This window comes from Mus caroli, unplaced genomic scaffold (assembly GCF_978045245.1).
Source record: "Mus caroli unplaced genomic scaffold, Mus_caroli_1 scaffold_14, whole genome shotgun sequence".
Classification (NCBI taxonomy): Eukaryota; Metazoa; Chordata; class Mammalia; order Rodentia; family Muridae; genus Mus; species Mus caroli.
In genome coordinates, this window is record NW_028227269.1 from 24152909 (window position 1) to 24173741 (window position 20833).

The 20833-nt window shown below is 46.3% G+C and overlaps 1 protein-coding gene across 4 annotated transcripts in view; it reads right to left on the reverse strand.

Annotated features, from left to right (window-relative positions):
• Positions 1 to 381: 381 nt before the first annotated feature.
• Positions 382 to 20833, reverse strand: part of Rnf144a (ring finger protein 144A) — a 110591-nt gene continuing 90139 nt past the window's right edge. For all 4 annotated transcript variants that reach the window (XM_029484624.2, XM_021178953.3, XM_029484623.2 and 1 more), the window contains 6 exons: positions 17278 to 17382; positions 17055 to 17115; positions 10773 to 10980; positions 7400 to 7547; positions 3798 to 3887; positions 382 to 618 (listed from right to left, as the gene is read on the reverse strand). In XM_029484624.2, coding sequence (XP_029340484.1) covers positions 487 to 618; positions 3798 to 3887; positions 7400 to 7547; positions 10773 to 10980; positions 17055 to 17115; positions 17278 to 17382 — 744 coding nt within the window. In that variant the 3' untranslated portion in view covers positions 382 to 486. The remainder of the gene's footprint in view (positions 619 to 3797; positions 3888 to 7399; positions 7548 to 10772; positions 10981 to 17054; positions 17116 to 17277; positions 17383 to 20833) is intronic.

A 20833-nucleotide genomic window follows, 5' to 3' on the forward strand; every position in this document is an offset into this window, starting at 1 on the left:
CTAAATGCCTTTAGGAATAAAAACAGTTGTCACAAACAGGGTGGTTTTCTCAAGTCGGATATTCAGGTGCTGGCTGAAGACAGTCTAATCCTTGAAGACTTCTCTTGACACCACAGTGCCATCTGGAAGCCAAGGAGACCCTTTGTCCCAGTGAGTCTCTTAAACTTGACATTTCCAGTCTATGGCCAGAGGGAGGAGACTGCCTGGTATGTAGCTGGTGCCACCTCCAGCCAGGTCTGCAGACACAGAACGACTCTGAGGGGATGCCCCCACCCACTTCCGCCTCTCGTGCCTCAGCAGCACCCAGGAGACCACACCCGGGCCTCTGCCCACTTGCTGGCGTCATCCCTGAAATCTTTGCAGCAAGCCGGACACTGAAGCTCAATGGGGCACATAAGGCAAATAACATGTTTAGTGTGAGGGGTGGTAGGGGTAGGGGAGCCACACGTCCCGAGGAAGGGATCTGTTCCAGCGTCGTGCCGTCCTCTAGGTGGGCAGTGGGTCGTCGTCACCTTTACTGCACTTGCATTTGCAGCAAAGCACAAAGGGTGTGGCCAGGAGCAAGAAAGGGGAGGCCACTAAGAGCAGGAGCCCAAATCCAGCAAAAATTCCCACCACCTAGAAGGGAAACAAAGGAGAGAGGTGAGGAAGGCTGGTCTGTAGGTTCTATAGCTGAAGTTTAAATCACACCAACTCTCACCCACCATTACCCAATCCATCAATACATCCAAATCCATCTATCCATCTGCCATCCTACCATACACTTTCCCATGTATTCATCTATTCAGCTAACCATCCATCTATGCATCCATTCATCCAACCCACCTATCCAACCATCCACAGAGTCACACATGCATCCATCCACCACCTATCCTCTCATTCATAGAACTATTTCTCTGACATACATCCATGGGCCCATCTTTCCTCCTATGTTCCCAACCAGCCGCTGGCTCATTTACTTGTATTCCCTCTTCTCCCTGCTTCCTTTCTATTCTCCCTTCATGCTCCACCCCAAGCCATACTACCATGCATTCAACCATTTTGTGATTTCTCCCTGGACAACCATTATTTGTCAGATCATGGCTAGCTGTCACATAAACAATGGCACTTGAGATCTGGACACTCCAAGAGAACACTGTCTGATAGAAAGACCAAGCTTTCATCAAAGGCCAATACACCTCACAGGAAGTGGGTTCAGCTCTGGGTAAAGGCCATCCAAGAAAAAGGCCTACCTGTGCTAGAGGAGAGGAAACAGCCGAGATGACATAGATCCCCAGGTGGTTAATGTATAAGAAGGCAAGGGCAGGACCCTTCCAATGAAGTAACTAGAATGGCTGGGACATGGGACATCAGATACTGTACTGAACTAGCTTTGCTCTTCTGCAATTTAAAGCCTAACATGGACTTTTTTGATTTAAAAAAAAAAACCCTCATTTTCCCCCTCTTGGTAATAAGGTCCAAACACAGACCTACTGACACCTACACCAGGCAGTGGGGTTGTTTCAAACGAACAAGGTCCTCTTTTCCCTATTCTTCCTTAGATTAGCCATTCTGCCTACTGAAAAGCTGAACATGGAGTTTGAATGCCACCTAGTGCTCAAGATGATAAGTGCATGACTCCCCCAAGTCTGTTTCCTCAACTTTGAATATAATAAATGATCTTAAGGCCCGCTATATGGTGAAGCATCAAATATGAGTAAAGGAAGGAATTCCTTTATTGGAATTGTCCCTGGGAATAAACCATACATGTGTACTTACACCTCCATAGGTGTACTTGCCCACACTTAAAATAAATGAATAAAATCACATTCCAAATTATAAATGAGGCTCTGCTGTAGCTAAGCCAGGGACGCTCTTTTGATAAACATAATATTGGTGGTGGGATCCCACCAAGCAGGCCAGGTGACATGTTAAAAATCATGTGCACACTGTGGGAGCTGAAGAGATGGCTCAGCACTTGGGAGCACACTGCTCATTTAGAGGCTCCGAGTCGGGTTTCTAGTACCAATGCTAGGCAGGTCACAAATGCCTGTAATTCCAGTTCTAAGAAATCTGATGCTTTCTCTTTATCTCTGCAGGCATCTGCAGTCAGGTGCACATACAAACACATATGTTTAATGTTGGGGTCCCAAAGCTCACAGTGAAGTCCCTCAAGGTCACTTGGAGCTCCTGATAACTCCAGCTGGCACATGACACTGCCTCCACAGTGACCTGACCACATGGCTCACCCTCTGACCAGTACAACCCACCTCGGCTCAGCTCCTCAGCCTACCTCATCTGTATTTACATGCTGTTTGGTAAGTTGAGCTGTCAAGCTACTGCCAGTTGGTGACTGGCAGATACAGAAATCACCAGAAAGAGAAAAGAAAGAGACAAAAGTGAGTGGCACAGGGAAAAAGTCACCATGAACATGCCCTGATGACCAGGCCATGGATACACCATACGGATGGCAGAGGGATGGGTCCAGGCTCCAGAGAGGGTCACTCATCACATACATGGTGACCTCTGCATGCACTGAGGAGTACAGGAAAACAGGCCTGGTCAGCCCCTGGGAGCAGTGCCTGCTCCTAAGCAAAACCTTGAAGGTACAGGTTTTATGCCCTTCCCCTCAGCCCTGCTGCAGACAGTCACACTCATGGGCTTCCAGCCCCATCAACTTGTAGCAATGAGTGCCAAGCAAAAGTCGTTACAGTTAGATCTGCTCCCAACTCTAGGCCACCAACCTGAAAGTGGGGCTCTGTCTTCAGATGGACTGGCACAGTGTGCTCAGAGGATTCATGGCAAAGTCTGTGAACGAAGCCCCTTCCACAGCAAGTAGGGGGCATTGCAGACCCCACTCTTCTAACCCCTCCATAGTTACCAACTTCAGCATGAATACAATCCATGTCTGCTAGGTCTTGCATAGACCTGAGACACGGTCTTGCTGAAATGTCAAACTAACCCTGTACTCCCTGTCCCACTCTGTCATTCTGTCCCACTCTGTCCTTCCATGATCCAAGCCACTTACACACAGACATACTACGTGACACACAGAAGTAGTGCTAACCCATAAAGAACCTTCCCATTCACTCTATCTAAGACCCTGTCGCTGTCCCTCACTCTGGAGATGAGTTATGTTGTGGGTGAGAATGCTGGTTCATCATCCCTCTGCTTTCCACCTAACAGACAGTAGGCTCCATAAAAGAATGTCTTACAGATGTGGCTCCAACTCCCAAAGGGGCCTGCCACACAGGTGATAAATACCACTCAACATATAATTACGTTAGCTGAATCAGCTAACATAAGAGCCACTTACAGCACAGACAGAAGAAATGTCCCATGACTTGCCCATCAACCTTCCCTGTTAGCAACTTGCTTGCCTCTCTCAGGACAGCTCTAGACAGCTTTTCATCAAGTACAAGGGGTTCAGGGCCATCAGCCTCACTTTCAGTTGGGAAGTCTTTTAGGACATGCACACAAACACAAACATACACATACACTCATCTTCTAGAACACACACACACACTCATCTAGAACACATATACATACACTCATCCTCTAGAACACATATGCACACACTCATCTTCTAGAACACATATGAATACACTCATCTTCTAGAACACACACTCATCTAGAACACATATACATACACTCATCCTCTAGAACACATATGAATACACTCATCTTCTAGAACACACATATATACACATTCATCTTCTAGAAAACACAGTCTTGTCTTCTGAAAAATACACAGATATACACACTCACCTTCTAGATCTCTCTCTCTCTCTCTCTCTCTCTCTCTCTCTCTCTCTTACCTGTGTCCGATGCCAGATCACTGATGCTCGGGAGTGGCCCAGCTTGTTGCGGCAGGGCCCCTTGTCGTAATGTATCAGAAGAAAATCATCCTGTGAAGGTCAGAGAAAGGTCTACTGTGAATGCTGGATTTGGACTCAGTCTTTTGAACGCTTCAGTCTGTTTTATCTTTCCAGATACCCGGTGTGTGTGCACAGGAAAGAGTGAGAGCAGGGGCATACATGTGTTGCACACCTGGAGACTGTTGCTCTTGACCACAGCCCTCTCCACAGAGCAGCAAGAAGGAGCTGTGAGCCTTGGTCAGTAGAGGGAGTCTTGGCCACATTTCGGTACTGAGCCAGGGGTCTCCTGGGTGTAGAGGCTGCCTCTGGAGTTTGTACCAACACAAGTGAGTGAAGAGAAAGATCAGGTTCTGAGTTTCAGGAGTTTTTCTGGGGCCTGTCTGTGTCAAATCCCACGACATGAGAACAGCTTCTCATCAGGTGAGTCCTCCCTGAGGTCAGAATACTGCCATGCTTCTCTTTATTCAAGACCTGTTCCAGCAATCACCCTCTACCCACAAGGTCTCCCTCCACCTGCCTAGAGGGAGCAGGGATCCTTTCATAGTGCACAGAGAACTGTCCAGTCTATGTCTCTTTTCAGGTGGCCCTACCTCACATTCTCAGGACAGTCACCTCCAGACTGCCAGGTTCCTGGGCTGAATGAAGGCTTGTTATATTGGTCCCTCTGAGGATGATCATCCCTTAAATGTATCTCAATCTGTATCAGCACCACTGAGTGTCAGGGACAGGTGTTCTCACCTCCACACATAGGAAGCCCTTGCCTGTCCATCACAAGCACAGAAAACAGGTAGGAAAGGGCACCCAGCAGGCTAACACCCTTTGCTCGTTTTACCAAGGCCACCAATGCAAAGCTTCCTTTAAAGAATATCCCTGGGGTCAACTATGACTGAAAGGACAAGAAAACCAGGGAAGCTTAGGATAGCAATCATCTTTCCCCTCAGACCAACACTAGGGGGCAGTCGAACTAATCTGCCTCTCAAGCTGAAAGGGGAACCACCCTGGAGATTTCTGTCCTAAGGTCTCCCCGCTAGACAGTGTGGCAGCGAACCCTGGCTTTTCCGATGCAGTTCCAGGCAATGACCACTGGAGGCAGGAGCTCAACAGCTGTCTCACCCTCCTTGGACAGGTGAGCACACAGTCTTCTAGCTCCAGATGTGTCTCTGTTGAAACTCCATCTGGCCACTTCTGCCCACGAGTGCTCTCCTCTTGGAGTCTTAATTGCCTTTTCCTTCACATGGATGTTAATAGTACATTACCCCAGAGAACAGCTTGAGTGCGCTTGTCTCGTTTTTTTCCCCCCAATCTGCCTATCACAGCATCTTATTCTGTGGGCTCTCTAAAAGGCGTTGAAGTTCTTTTCTAAAGCACACATTGATCCACAGACATCAGCTACTGGACAGTCTTTACTGATGTCTGCCCTTGAAAATGGGTACTGGTCATCCAATCCTCCTAGATGACCTGTGGCAAATAAAAACTTGCAGAGCACACCCCACGGAGAGTGTGACCACCCTGGCAGAGGTAGAAATATTCTAAAGAGACACTTGGGACACCAGTAGCTTGAACCCGTAGCTCACCAATTCAGCTAGACTGGCTGTCCAAGGAGCTCCAGTTATCCCCCGCCTCTGGCTTCCCAGCCCTGAAATAATAGGTCCTGACTTCAGTGCCAGCTCTTATGCCAGCTTCTAAGACTATTTAAAAAAATGGACTCCAAGGACTTGGGGTTTTCCCATGAGTCTCAAGATGAAAGAAGAAATAAGCTGAACTCTGGTACAAAGGGGGGCTGTGGTTGTCACTCTCAGGAAAAGTTCACGACTTCCTGACCACTCATCAGGCTACCTTGCAGCAGAGCCTAGAGCTGAGACGACGACGGCCAGGACCACACCTTGGCCAGGGCTGCTAGACTCTGTCTTCTATCTTGACCCCTATTTAAACCTAACACTCAGGCTGGTACCTGGGGTGAGGGCAGGGTCACCGGACTCCTTTTCCTGTTCCTCCTCCCAGTGCGACCACACTGAACACATCTCTCTGCTTCTTAACTGGGTAGCCAAGTCTAGTTGTGAGGGCTACTGAAGTCCAGGCTTTGATCCTGACAGTTCTGGTAATAACGTGGAACCCCAGGCAAAGAGCAAGTTTACTTTCCAGACTCTGCTAGGGGTTCCATCCAATCAGTCCTTGCATGGCTGCTTTGCCAGGTATCCAGGTCCTGAGGGAGGTCAAAGCCTTCAACCTCACACACAGAGAAGAGTTACTCCATCCTGGCTTCGGCTCCTCCCACCAGCATTTCTGGCCACATCAAGCCTTTCTCGTGTCCAATTCTTTTGTAACCACTGGCTTCAACATCTCTTGTTCTATTTGGCAGGTGAACAAACTCTCTTGCTCAACTTCCACGTCCCCAGCCACCCCCATCCTCTAGCCTCTGGTCCTATATATCACTCTGCGTAGTGGATTGATTTCACACCCATCAAAAATCGCCCTCTCTGTGGGTTGCCATGCCCCTGTCACATGCCAGAGCACTTCCTGCCTGGCCGTGTGTGTTAGCTGCTTTCTTTGGTACTATGACATAACTTTGGGAGGGGATCATTTTGGCTCACAGTCTGAACGGATTATAAAGCCTGGCTCCAGACAGGAGCTTGAGGCAGCCGGTCACATTGAAGCCAGTCAGCTTCCTCGCCCTTGTTCAGGCGAGGACTTCAGCCCACAGTTTTCCTCACTTAACAGCATCTAGAAACCTCTTCACAGACATGCCCAGACGTGGGTTTCCATGTAAAATATATATCCCATCAAGTTGACCCATCACAGAGGAAAACCATGAATGTTAACATACTGGGTTGTCTTCCCAAAGAAAAGGATGTATAGAATCTGTTTTCCACCCAGAAGGCTGGAAGATGGAGGTGGTCAACAGTCTAGAACCTCTGTACTATCTGTAGGGACAGGGGATTCCCCAAGCTCTCACAATAAGGACTAGAGGTGGCTAATTGCCCAGATGACCTCTCTGCTATCTGTATCACCCAGACCACAGCAGATCCTCTCTTAGGCCCTTAAGACAATACATGTACCCTATCTCTTGAAGCCATCGTCACAGAAGTGACATGTATCTTGAGAAGAGTTTTGATGTAATCACATCTCCTTGTGTACTCAGGAATGTGTTACACCGAGAAATAGCTTTCCAAATTGTGCTGTACTGAAACATGTCTAAAGTGAGCTGCTCGTGGTCAGACTCTAGAAGTTTGAAGAAGCACTGGCTACCTATGGAGTCATGTTGAGCCAGACAGCCTTTTTGCCTCACTAGGAATGCTACTCTGATGTTTATGGAGACTCCAACACTCTTCAAAGCAAAGCTAAACCCCAAGCCTGGCCCAAGCTTCCATACCCAGATGTCACCTCAGGGAACCAAACTCTACACAAACACAGGAGAATCATCCCCCGGTGCTCTGTCTTTGTTGCTAGCAAGGCCTCCAGCTTTCCAGGGCTAGGATGGTCCCTCTCCCACATTATCTGAATCCACAGCTCATGTCTGCCATGCGAGGTTGCATAGTACTCACATCCAGAGACTCCAGGCAGTACCAGCAGAAGGCATGCTTGCAGTTCTTACACATCATCTGTGCACAGCCCTCATCCCGCTCGATGTACACCCTGCACTTGGGGCAGCGTTTGATGGGTGCGTCGCCCTCTTCCATCTTGAAAGCAGAGCTGTGGGAGACATACTATGAGGGTCATGCAGTAGGGACCAAGAGAACCTCAGCAGCAGGGCTGTTCTGGGAGTACCTCTCTACTGCAAGGACACAAGGCCCTCTTGTTACTAAAGGAAGTGATACAAAGCCAAAGAAACAAAAGCTCTGGAAAACAAATAGCCAAAATATTCTGATTCTGCTAGATTAAGGCAAAACAAAACAAAACAAAAAGCAATGTCAGCACATACCTAAATTTAGACTTCTATAAAAAACAAACAAACAAAGCCTTCACAAATGTGTGCATTTTCCAAAGAGTGGATAATAAATTTTATCCACTTTAGTCTTGTCATAAAAATAAATGTCATAAACACACGTGTACATGAAGATACACACTTGCTTCAGAAGATCTCCCTGGCTTGCCTGACACTACTGCTTCACTGGAGACTTGGGAAAGATGTGCAATAGTTACTAGTTTTAAGTCTGGTGGCAGATGCTGGCTTCTGGACAAACCAGCTACAGGACACCTCTACAAAGCTGTCTTCGGTGTGAGGCTAGGAAAGTACACTGCTTGTATAAAGCAGCTGTGACATCTGAATGAGAATGGCCACCACAGGCTCATGTATTTGAATGCTGAGTCACCAGGGAGTGTTTAAGAAGATTTCGAAAGGTAAGGGCATGTGGCCTTTGGAGAATAGGTGTGGCCTTGTTGCAGGAAGTTTGCTACTGGGGATGGGCTTTGAGGTTTCAAAAGCTTACACCATGCCCAGTGTCTTTCTCTCTTTCCCTCTTTCTGCTTGCTGCCTGCAGATGAAGATGTAAAACTCTCAGCTACTGCTCCAGCACCATGCCTGTCTATTTTCCACCACGATGATCATGGTCTATCCCTCTGAAACGGTAATCCAGGCCCCAGTTGAATACTTTTATTTATCAGAGTTGCCTCTGTCATGGTGTCTCTTCACAGCCATAAAACAGTGACTAAGACAATAACTGATTTTTTTTTAATTGACAATAAGTAGACATTGTTAATTTTTCAAAAGTAAAACAGGTATTTTTGGCATAGCAGAACAAGATCATCCATTGCATTCTTTTAGTTTTTAAAAGATGGCTATCCTTTGAAATATATATTCATGACAACATCTGGGAGAATAAATGGGAAAGGCCAAGAGAAGATGCCACTATTACCAGGGTACATAGTGTAGTAGAACCCACAGCATCAATCAAGTATGACCTGCAAAGAGATGGCTCCACTTTGAGCCAATCATAGTACAATTTGTCTTAGTGCACAGTCATTGAGGCATCTTGGCAGAGGGATCATTTGGAAGGATCACAGTATATGCAAGAGTTAAATACCAGTTCCTTTAGTACAACTTGCCTGATGATCAGCAACGAACATGCCTCATGATCATTCCCTCTGGTTTCCTAAGTGTAGTGAGGCATGTGCTCCTGATGGGGTTCTGTTTTGTCCACCAGTGGAATGTGATAGGTTAAGAAATTCTGAGAAAGGCTGGGAAGATGGTCCAGTGGAGAAAATGCGGGTCATGCAAGCACAAGAACTGGAGTTTGGATTCCCAGAACCCAACTAAAAGTTCAGTTGGTGTGGTATCTCTCTACAGTCTTAGTGCTAGAGGCAGGTAGGAACAGGGTATCTCCAGGGCAAGCTAGTGTAGCCAATCGATGAGCTCTGCACTCAACTGACAGGCCCTCCCTCAATATATAAAGTGGAGAGTAATCCAGGAAACTGCTGGGTGCCAACTTCCTCCTAAATGCTGGGATTACAAGCATGAGCCACCATGTCTGGCTTATGCTGTAGTGGCGATTAAACATGGATCTTCTTGCATGATAGGCAGGCAGTCTACTGACTGCGCTCATTTCCAGCTCTGGTACAGTTTTATAATAAGAAAAATGCATGGGCTGGCAACCTCCTCAGCCCTACTAGGAAGGGTCCTCACTCCTGTCCTTCCTGTTCAGAGGCAGGACTCACTCACTCACTTTCTAAGGATTACTCGAAGAGACAAAACACTGGGCTGTTCCCCTGATAGATGCTTATCTGCTTCTGCTCTCCTCTCCCTACAAATCAACCTCTACCGACCACTTTTAATCAAGCCAAGCAAGGACGTTTCTTCTTGGAGTCTAGAAGTTTCTATGACCCTCCATCTAAATTCAGTGACCTTTGCTGGTATCAAATGCCTGATGTATGCCATGTCAAATGTCAAGCATGCAGTGGGATCCCCTAACAGCAGAAGCATTAGTCAGTCATGGGAAGATGTGACCTACAACACAGTAAGTCCTGGACGGTGATCAATGCATCTAAGCTGCAGTAGGAAAACATAGGATGTAGTCATCAATACTACCCTGGGGATAAAGATGACAGAATGGGTAGGGAACCCATGCAAAGGGTGGTGAGGAGGCTCTGGTAAGGAACATGGTGGACCTGTAGAACTAGAGACCAAGGGAGAGAGGACAGTGCTATGCTGGGAGAGCAACAGAGGATCTGTGGCTGGGGCATGGCTGAGGTACCTTCCTGAGGATGGGAAAACAAAAGAAATCAGGGACCAGGTGGGGAGGACCCCATTTGGGTAGGGGGTGAACAGCCATGAGTGTGTGATCACCAGGACCACAGCCACTTTGCCAAGCTGAACTACATGATAGCATACATTTTATTGTGGGGAAATACCCCTGATATAACCAGTTGGTTATGGTTCACTCTATTCAATTCATCTATAAAGTCCACCTGGGCAAACAGCTGGGCTATCTGACTAGGAGAAGCAAGAGGAAAGAAATACAGTAGTCTTTTGCCATATTCTAATAGACTCAGAATTTTAGAAAGATGTGAGGCTCTTGGCTTCAGGTACCTATGGACCTACTAGTGACCTTGCTTGTCACCAGCACCTACTATGCTTAGTGGTCTTACTCCTGCAGTCCCATTTCAGACTACCTCCAACAGAGGGTAGCTGTGGAAAACTTGCAGGTTTCAGAGGAATTAATTAATCTGGGTGTGCAGTCCAGTGTGGTTCTATCATTTCACGCAGGGATGGTGGTTCTTAGACATCTTTATATATCCAGGGTCTTGTGTTTTACTTTAGGAGGTAGAGTGTTTTCTGAGTCCATAGCATTTATAGCCACATGTTCTCAAGTGATACTTTCAGGAAGGCAGCCTACTTCTTCTGCTGGCCCCATACTCCCAGTCCCCCAGCCCTCAGCTCCAAGCCCATTCTTTGTACCATACATGGCTCCTACACAGTACCTGGTCTCTCCGGGAAGGAATGTGATGGGCATGGTCTCTGGGCAGCCTTGGCCAGGGTGCCAGCGGGCTTTGCAAGCAGAGCAGAATTCCATGTCACAGGCTTTGCACTGTACCAGCTGTGGGGTCTGCAGCCCTATGTCCTGGAGTTGGCACACGGCCTGGCAGGTAGATGCTGGGCACCACGTCCGACAAGGGTCAAAGAGCACCTCTAGCACAATGAGACAGAAGGCAAAAATCAGATTCAGGATGCCATGGGCATCGCAGAGGGTGAGCATGGATTCAGGATGTCACAGGCACCGGGAAGGATGAGCATGGAGACCCTCTGGGGTCCTGGCCATGCAGTCAGAATGCAGGACATCTAGGTGACCCAGCCAGACACTCCCCAGACAATTGCTCCTTTACTGCTCCTGTGTTCATCCAACGCCTTGCAAACCCCTTGCAGCTTTTTACTCTGGTACCTGGTGTGCCCAGAGCTCCTTCAGCTGCCATCTTAACCTCCAGTTCCATTATTTTCTGGAGAAGTACTAGCCCAGCCCAGCTCCCCTGAGTGTCAACATTACCAGATCTTTGTCTGCAACCTGCCCACTGGTTCCCCCACCACAAGCAGTGCACATTTCCTGGAGTCAGGTGAGAACTTTTTCTTGAAACTTTACCACTCAGTGCCAGGGGCATACATAGTCAGTTGCAAATAGTTGTTGAATGGTGAAAAGAAGGAAAGAAAGAAGGAAGGAAGAGAGGGAGGGAGGGAGGGAGGAAGGAAGGAAGGAAGGAAGGAAGGAAGGAAGGAAGGAAGGATTGGTATTGCATTAGTCTTCTTGCCTTACTACATTATAGGGAGGCATACAAAACCGTGGTTTTTTGCAATGGCATTTCCAGACCTAGGTGTCTAATTTTGTTCTCAATTAGTCTTCTACTAGGATGGTTCACATACCCAAGGCAGACTCTCTTGCCAAGCCTGAACCCCTAACTACTGGGTAAAACTAGAAGTTTGTCTTCTATGCAGAATAAGCCCAAGTTACTGCAAAGCCTGACTTGATGGGGTTGGTCAGGGAATTTAGTTTAAAAACAGGATATGGTGGCACTCCCCCTCCTTCACATCTTGATCCAAACCCTGCATTTATAATTCGTCCTGAGCTGCCCTTCCTCCATAGTAAGCCAGCAGGGCATCTCCATTTCCCTCTTCTCGAGTGGACTTTGAACTTTCCCCAGGTGTGGTAGGAGACACAAACAGGAGGCTAACAATTGGGACCATGGCAGGCCAGCGAATTCCAGGACCATCTCCACAAACCTGCACAAGCTGCTAGCCCTCAGCTTTGCACTCAGGCTGTTCTTGAGAAGCAATCTGGGGAGCAGTGACTTTTGCTGAGAGAATGTGCTTGCTTGCAAACCCCCTGGCCCTGTGTCCGGTAGCCTGACATGGTTGTAGTTCACCCAGTCCAAAGGCAGGCGCTCCACCTAATGGGACACCCAGCAGATTGAGGGTGCAGAGGGCCGTAATGATCATCATTGACTGTCAACTACAGAGGAGAGTTGATCACCTAGGATACAAGCCTCAGGCAACACAATTCCACAGACTGGAGCCCTGGACTGGATAAAAAGGACCAACCAAGCTAAGAAGAGTTATTCAGTACTTTCTGCTTCCTGGCTGAGGATGCAATGTGACCAGCTACCCCATGTTCCTGCCACCATGCTTTCCCTACTTATATAACTTATAAAATGAATGTATAACTTCCAACTGAGCCAAATAAGCCCCCAGTTACAAGGCCTCACACTGCAGAGTCCTGACCTCATACACATGTATGTGCCTTTCTGTGGGTTTCATGTTGCTCCAATTATAGAGGACCATTCTGATCAGTGCTGGAGGAGCAAGCCTGTCAGGTGTGAGATCAGCAATGGCCGTATCTACTAGTGTGAAGGCAAGCCAACCTCTGTAAGGGGCAAGGTAGGAATTATTTATATTGTTATAGACCATGTGATTTTTGGTTTTCTATGACATCTGCTTTGTTTGCTGCTGGGTTAAGAGCAGACAAAACAACCTACAAATGAAGGTTCTGGGGAAACCTTAATTATAGCAGCTGGGGGCTGGAGATGGGCTGCCCTACCAGACATGGCTGGCGGACTCTTAACCCAAGGTAACTAACTACTCCTTATTTATTAAGAAGTGTTCATCAAAAGCATAAAAGGATCTTGTTGCTATGACAGCAAGGGCCTGAGATGCTGTATGTGACACTCCAGAACTGAGAACTGCACTCCACATTGACTGGACTTCATACAATACTATAAAATATCTGAGGTGCTCTTGACACTCAACAAATGAACAGTAGCTACTGTCCAACTTGGGTGTCAACGTTTGCTATCTGAAGAAAGGTCATGGCCATTAAACATGTAAATACATATAGAACTGGAGAAGTGTTGCCCAGGAGGCTTGGGGTGTTGAGAGCTCCTTGAAACCTCACAGCCCTCAGGTATGTGCTGAGAGAAATCCCCAGTGAGCACCCACAGCCCAAGGACCCCCAGAGTTCTCTCTTCTAGCAGCCCTTCCCCTTCCACTCACACCAACTTTCAAATTCACCTCTCTATGTACACATGTTGGGGCAGTTAGCCTGGCCCCACGCCAGATATGGCATATTCCATCTGCATAGCTACTGAATGATGTTCTGGGGAGAGGGAGACATGGGCACTTGACATGCTGAATGTGTGAATGACCATAGGCTTCTGGCCTTATGCTTACTCTCATGCTTTGAGAATGAGAACCTTGCTGGAGTAGGCTTTCTGTCTCAGACCCTTGGAGTCCTTATGTCCTGCCTCTTGCCCTCTGGCTTTCCCTCTGCTCTGGAAGCCCCAGACATCAGTTAGGGTAGGGTTCTCTTCACACACTTCCTGACATGTGCTATCACCCTTGACAACAGTAAGTGAGTCTACCTTGTTCCTTTATCACAGAAGGCCCCATTCTGCTGTGGCATGGAGAGGAGGCCTAGGGAAGGTTTCCATGGTAACAACGCCAAGAACATGACTGTCTTACTCAGGGCAATGATATGACCCTACCTATCATCACGGAAAGATTCCCAGCAGACAAGGTGAAGTGATTTATCTTTAAGTGGACTACAAGCATCCACCTTCTGCTGAGGCCTATCATGCTGGCTATGCAGCAGCTCCAACCCCTGGCAGGAATCTATTAATATGCTCATTGTCCTTCTCACTGCTCAGTTCTGCCAGCTGTGCACACAAGCAAGGAGCATCCATAACAAAGCCCATAGCAAGCAGCATTCGTGTGCTTCTCTCAGAACATAGAGATGTGTCCCTCAGCTTTCCTGTCGCCAGCATCTATTAATAATGTGTGATCCGTGCTACATCTCACATAGTGGATTATATCAACTAAATTATATACGTGCATGTATGTTCATAAGATATGTTTACATGTAGCAAACTATACCTTCTAGGGAAGCAAAAGCATCAAGTCAGAACTCTACTCTGCCAGAGGCACACTAGTCATGCAGAGGTTTTCTTTAGGAGGCTGGGGTTAACACAGATTTCCTATGGACCTTCAGTGAAGCAGAGCCCCAACCACACTATTAGAAAAATGTCCAACCACTGTTTACAAAGGTAGTTTACATTTTAAAGACAGATGGTAGGCTACAGTATCCTGAGGGGCCAGTCTCCAACACATCCTCATGTGGTCCCTGTTGCTGCGTTGTTCCATCTGCCCAGAGCCCTGGTCCTTGTCTGTGGTGGTGGGTAAATCCATGCTGGGAAGACAGTGCAAATTGAGGACTCTTGTTAGGGAATGGAAACATACCTGGTCATTTTATTAATCATTCTGAAAAGGTTTTTCTTTTAGTAAACAAGATGGTGTAGTTGAGAGACAGTGTGCTTCCAGACAGACATGGGAAGAAATGCATGTAGCCTTCCATGGCACACAGACAGACACTGCAGGGCAGGCATGCACAAGAGAATGCTTCATGGGCATCTTTCCAGAGCCTTTCCTCATCCAGGTATCAGAGTAATAAGCCGAGTGGGAGAGAAGGTTCCAGAAAGCAGAAGCAGTAGCTAAGAACCCTCTGTGCCTTCAGATGGTCAAAGACTTCAGGGGGGAGGTCAGTCAAGACACCTGGGTGTATGTGTGGCAGGGGCCTAAGTAAAGAGCCTTTTGCAGCTAAAACAAACTCTAGGACTTCTCTGTAACTACCTGTTAAAAAATCATCCAAATGAGTTTCTTCCTAAGGTGTTCTCCACTGACTAAATTTTGAAGGAATGAAGCAAGTCAAAGTTGGCTTTGAGATCACATCTCTAGGTTAGTCCAAGGTGCTGGCTGGAGCAGACAGCTGTGTCTTAGGTCCCACATGGCCATCTGGCCAGCGCTTCTTGTGGTATTAAGTCCAAATCCTTTCTAAATATCACTCAATGTAAGGCTGCTGAGATGTTTTCTAGTGAGAGTTTTCAGTATTTTTCTAACCTAAGTTAAGGTGATTCATTTCTTATTCAAGAGCCAGAAACTTTTGGACTCAGCCAAAGTACTGGGAAGGGAAAGAAAGCTTAAAATTATTTGATAGGAAAATCTACCAAGCTTCACTTTGGAATTAAACCTCATGTCACAGAAAGTTCATCTCCCTGGGATCTAAATGACCTCCAGTGTCTGTTAAGATCCTCTGAAAATGAGCTTAAAAGAGTCTGAGATTCTCAGAGATCCAAATGAATCAATTTTATAGCTCCTCATTCTGTCTTTAATGCTGTGTGACAGTATATTTAAGGTAAGGTGTCCCAAAGAGAAAGATGGACGCCATCTAAAGAAACAAACCCTGGACAGCAAATTTTGAAGCCACTAAAGATCCTTATTGACCTGCTGGAAATTTTATTTCACCTAATTTTATGAGCATGTATGTAGTTTGTATGTTTGTCTGCATGGATGTACATGGCCCTCATGCATGTGGTGCTCACAGAGGCCAGAAAAAGGGTGTAAGACCTTGCACTGGAGTTATAGATGATTGTGAGCCACCACCTGGATGCTGGGAACCTAAGCAAAATCCTGCTGAAGAACAACTATAAGTGTTTTTTGAGCCTTCTCTCCACTGCCCTGATTGATCTTTGAAGTTGTCTATATGTACACATGTACATATAAAATACAGGTATACATAAAAGTATGCATATATTATATTTTAAGAAAATTAGAGATTATCATTAGCATTTCTCCTATTTTCTTTTTAAGCTTGATACCCTGGAGTGTCCACAGCCCCTCGTCACAGGTGTCTCCCGCTCTGAATTTTGCATTTCCATGTAAGCACATCACTTTGGGATATGGCTCAGAAGCAGACCTCGGTACAGGCTCACAGTGTCTAGGGAGAGGGGATGTGGTCACAGGAGCTTCCACTGCACTGTCAATCAGAGCACTTACTGGATGCCTTCACAGAGGCTCTGCAGCAGAAGCCACCTGCATCGCAGTCTCTGATCTGCTCTTTGCAGGTGACCTCAAGTCTCTGAAATCGGAGGAAAAGGGTTCTGTAGGTTCTTTCAAATACTATTTCATGAGTGCAGAACACCTGAGAGAGCAAAGATGAAAAGTTCCCCAGGCATCCAACATGTCTCAAGCTTAGCAATGTGACCATCAAAGTTAGTCCTCCTCTCATTCCACTCCACCAGATTGCATCTAGTAGGAAGGTCTGTGAAGGGCCCAGCAGAAGGGGAGGAGTTGGCCCTCAGAGATGAGTGTGTAGCCAGACTCCTACTGGAATTTCGAAACCAGGGAAGTCACCCAATAGCCATAGGTAAGGGCACAGTGGACCTTGGTATATCAGGCCTGTGATACTGAGGACCAAGACTCATTTACTCATGAGCACAGCTAGCTAAGCCGCAAGGGGCAGTGAGACAGGGCAGGCTGAATCTAGATTCAGTGTTCTACAATGGTACCTGCAAGGAGTGCCCAGCTTTGGGACTTCCTCCCATGCCTTTGGGGTTTTTCAATGCAGGAGAAATCTAAAAGTTTCCAAAACCAAATAAACCCAAACCTGGCTGAAGAACAATGTGAACCAGGGATCTCTTTAAGCCAACAAGAAGCCCCAATCTCTATATATACATAGTGTCTCCCAGATCCCTCCTAGTGCTAAATAGATCACATACCCAGGGCACCAGACTATGAGGCTCTCAGAGGATTTCACACCATTATTCCAGAGGTGCAATATTTCACTCCCACCAAATCATGTACACTCATCTCTCCCAAAAGAAGGCTCCATAAAAGTTATCCACCTTCTGTTGTAGAATTCAAAGCCGGATACACAGCAGGCCACCTACCTCTTTCAAATTGTAGCTTTTTATATCTCTGCATTATTTCTGCGGCAACCATACACTCAATCTGAAAGGGGGAAAAATAAGATTTCAGGTAATGATGGCGATACTGAGAGGTCTAGAACATAATACAACATAAGGCCAAGCAGAAAAACACAGCATCCTGAGAAGCCAGACACAGTCAACCAGACACAGACAACCAAGCCATGTGCTCCCTCCCTGAATGTACCTCATTCTCCTGAAGGTGGCCCTGTTTGGGACAGGCAGCATCCGGGCAGCTAATTGCAGTTTCTAGCCCTTCTTTGATCAAGAGCTCAACATACTGTTTCAGGCACTGAAAGAAAGACAGAAATGTGTATAAGCACCTTTACTTCTCAAAGATCAAAGACAGAGTGATTTGTTAAGCAAACAGCTGTTAACCATAAGAAATACATTAACTATTAGACTGGCAAGATATGCCTACTGGGGCAATAGTGGTATGAATGCTACAGGAATAACCAAAAGTCTGGATTTAAGTCTAGTCATTAAGATAGAACTCATACGTGGTATTGTTCACTGCATCTAACATGTGGCTGTCTAGGTTCTAGGCTCTTCAGTAAACCTACTACCACTATTCTGCCAAATGGACATTGTATTACATTGCTCCTACGTTCTTATCCCCATACCTATAGAGTAGTACATTCTCAACCTTCATCAGAAAAGTTTCTTTCTTCAGTAGACAATGATTAATATAAGTCCCACTAGCCAATGTGCCCAGAGTAATGGGATAGCAATATTATATCCCCTACTCACAGGATCAGGGATCATTGGAGAAGAAGAGGCAGAAAGATTGTAAGAGCCATAGGGATTTCATGTCTTTGGCAAAACGTGTTTATTTTTTTTTGCCAGATGTGGCAGGGCAAGGGAAGAGAAGGAAGGAAAACATGGCAAAACAAAGGAAAATGGAGGGAGGAAGTAAGGAAGTAGGAGAGGAAGGCCAAGGCAAACTCCCCCAAAAGCCATTCTCAAAGCTGCTTTCCAGAGACTTGACTTTATTTTTTTTATTATTAGGTATTGATTTCATTTACATTTCCAATGCTATCCCAAAAGTCCCCCACACCCTCCCACTCCCACTCCCCACCCACCCTCTCCCACCTCTTGGCCCTGGCATTCCCCTGTACTGAGGCATATAAGGTCTGCACAACCAATGGGCCTCTCTTTCCACTGATGGCTGACCAGGCCATCTTCTGATACATATGCAGCTAGAGACACGAGCTCTGGGGGGGGGGGGGTACTGGATAGTTCATATTGTTGTTCCACCCATAGGGTTGCGGATCCCTTCAGCTCCTTGGGTACTTTCTCTAGCTCCTCCACTGGGGGCCCTGTGATCCATCCAATAGATGACTGTGAGCATCCACTTCTGTGTTTGCTAGGCCCCGGCATAGCCTCACAAGAGACAGCTATATCAGGGTCCTTTCAGCAAAATCTTGCTAGTGTATGCAATGGTGTCAGTGTTTGGAGGCTGATTATGGGATGGATCCCTGGGTATGGCAGTCTCTAGATGGTCTCAGCTCCAAACTCTGTCTCTGCAGCTCCTTCCATGGGTGCCTTGCTCCCAATTCCAAGAAGGGGCAAAGTATCCACACCTTGGTCTTAGTTCTTCCCGAGCTAAAAACTGCATGGTACTGGTATAGTGACAGACAAGTAGACCAATGGAATAGAATTGAAGACCCAGAAATGAACCCACACACCTATGGTCACTTGATCTTCGACAAGTGGAAAAAAGACAGCATTTTCAACAAATTGTGCTGGCACAACTGGCGGTTATCATGCAGAAGAATGCGAATTGATCCATTCCTATCTCCTTGTACTAAAGTCAAATCTAAGTGGATTAAGGAACTCCACATAAAACCAGAGACACTGAAACTTATAGAGGAGAAAGTACAGAAAAGCCTTGAAAATATGGGCACAGGGGAAAAATTCCTGAATAGAACAGCAATGGCTTGTGCTGTAAGATCGAGAATTGACAAGTGGGACCTCATGAAACTGCAAAGCTTCTGTAAGGCAAAAGACACAGTCAATAAGACAAAAAGGCCACCAACAGATTGGGAAAGGATCTTTACCTATCCTTAATCAGATAGAGGACTAATATCCAATATATATAAAGAACTCAAGAAGGTGGACTCCAGAAAATCAAATAACCCCATTAAAAATGGGGCTCAGAGCTAAACAAAGAATTCTCACCTGAGGAATACCGAATGGCTGAGAAGCAACTGAAAAAATGTTCAGCATCCTTAATCATCAGGGAAATGCAAATCAAAACAACCCTGAGATTCCACCTCACACCAGTCAGAATGGCTAAGATCAAAAATTCAGGTGACAGCAGATGCTGGCGAGGATGTGGAGAAAGAGGAACACTCCTCCATTGTTGGTGGGATTGCAAGCTTGTACAACCACTCTGGAAATCAGTCTGGCGGTTCCTCAAAAAATTGGACATAGTACTATGGATGATCCAGCAATACCTCTCCTGGGCATATATCCAGAAGATGTCCCAACCGGTAAGAAGGACACATGCTCCACTATGTTCATAGCAGCCTTGTTTATAATAGCCAGAAGCTGGAAAGAACCCAGATGAATGGATACAGAAAATGTGGTACATTTACACAATGGAGTACTACTCAGCTATTAAAAAAATGAATTTATGAAATTCCTAGGCAAATGGATGGACCTGGAGGGCATCATCCTGAGTGAGGTAACTCAATCACAAAAGAACTCACATGATATGTACTCACTGATAAGTGGATATTAGCCCAGAAACTTAGAATACCCAAGATACAAGATACAATTTGCGCGACTTGACTTTATATACAAAGTATTGTCCGAAGCTCAAAGCCAGTGCCTCTCAACTGGTGGATCACTACCCCTTTGGGGGTTGCATATTATGTATTCTACAGATTGGATATTTACATTATGATTCATAACAGGAGCAAAATTACACACATGGAGTAGTAATGAAAATAATTTCATGGTTGGGAATCACCATAACATGAGGAACTGTACTAACGGTCACAGCATTAGGTGGGTTGAGAACCACTGCTCTAAGCAGTGGTTTTTGTCCAACTGCCTCAGCTTTCTGCATCTTCCAGGGCTCTCTGATAATGACACTGACTCCGCACATGACCCACTTACATCTCTCTGTGGATGAGAGAGGCTTTGGAGTTCTGTTTGAGGCACAACATGGTGAACTTGTCAGAAACAAACTCATTGTCATCTATGGGAGGCCCATCCGGGACAAGAGAGGGCAGGTAACCAGAAAAAGATAAGAACAGGATTATCACCAAGTATGTTAGGGTAACAGTGCCACCCCACCCCAACCCAGACAGCATTACTAACCTGCTATGAGGTGGCACTTGGCATGCCTTGTCTATGGAGATAACTGAGAGGGGAGCATACCCCTGCAGTCTTAGAGTCAAATACATTCAGTTAATCTCGGTGCCTGTACTAAGGCCATGGTGGCTCATCTGTGATATGTTTGGCTCCTAGTTCTCTAGATGATAAAAATCAAAATGCCTGCCTTGCTGGGCTTTTTATAGACAGAATAAAATGAAGAATATCCCAACCCTTGGTCCAAATCCTGTTATAGGAACTAAGTATGCAGAGGCTCTTGTCTCATTTGTCCGACTGTGTGATACGCCTTTTACAGTCACAGGCATAAAAAGTTCAAACCCTTAGCAACGAGAGCACTGCTTTACTGTCTATAATTAAATCTGTCTAATTGGGTCTCGGGGGGCGGGGGGGGGGGGGGA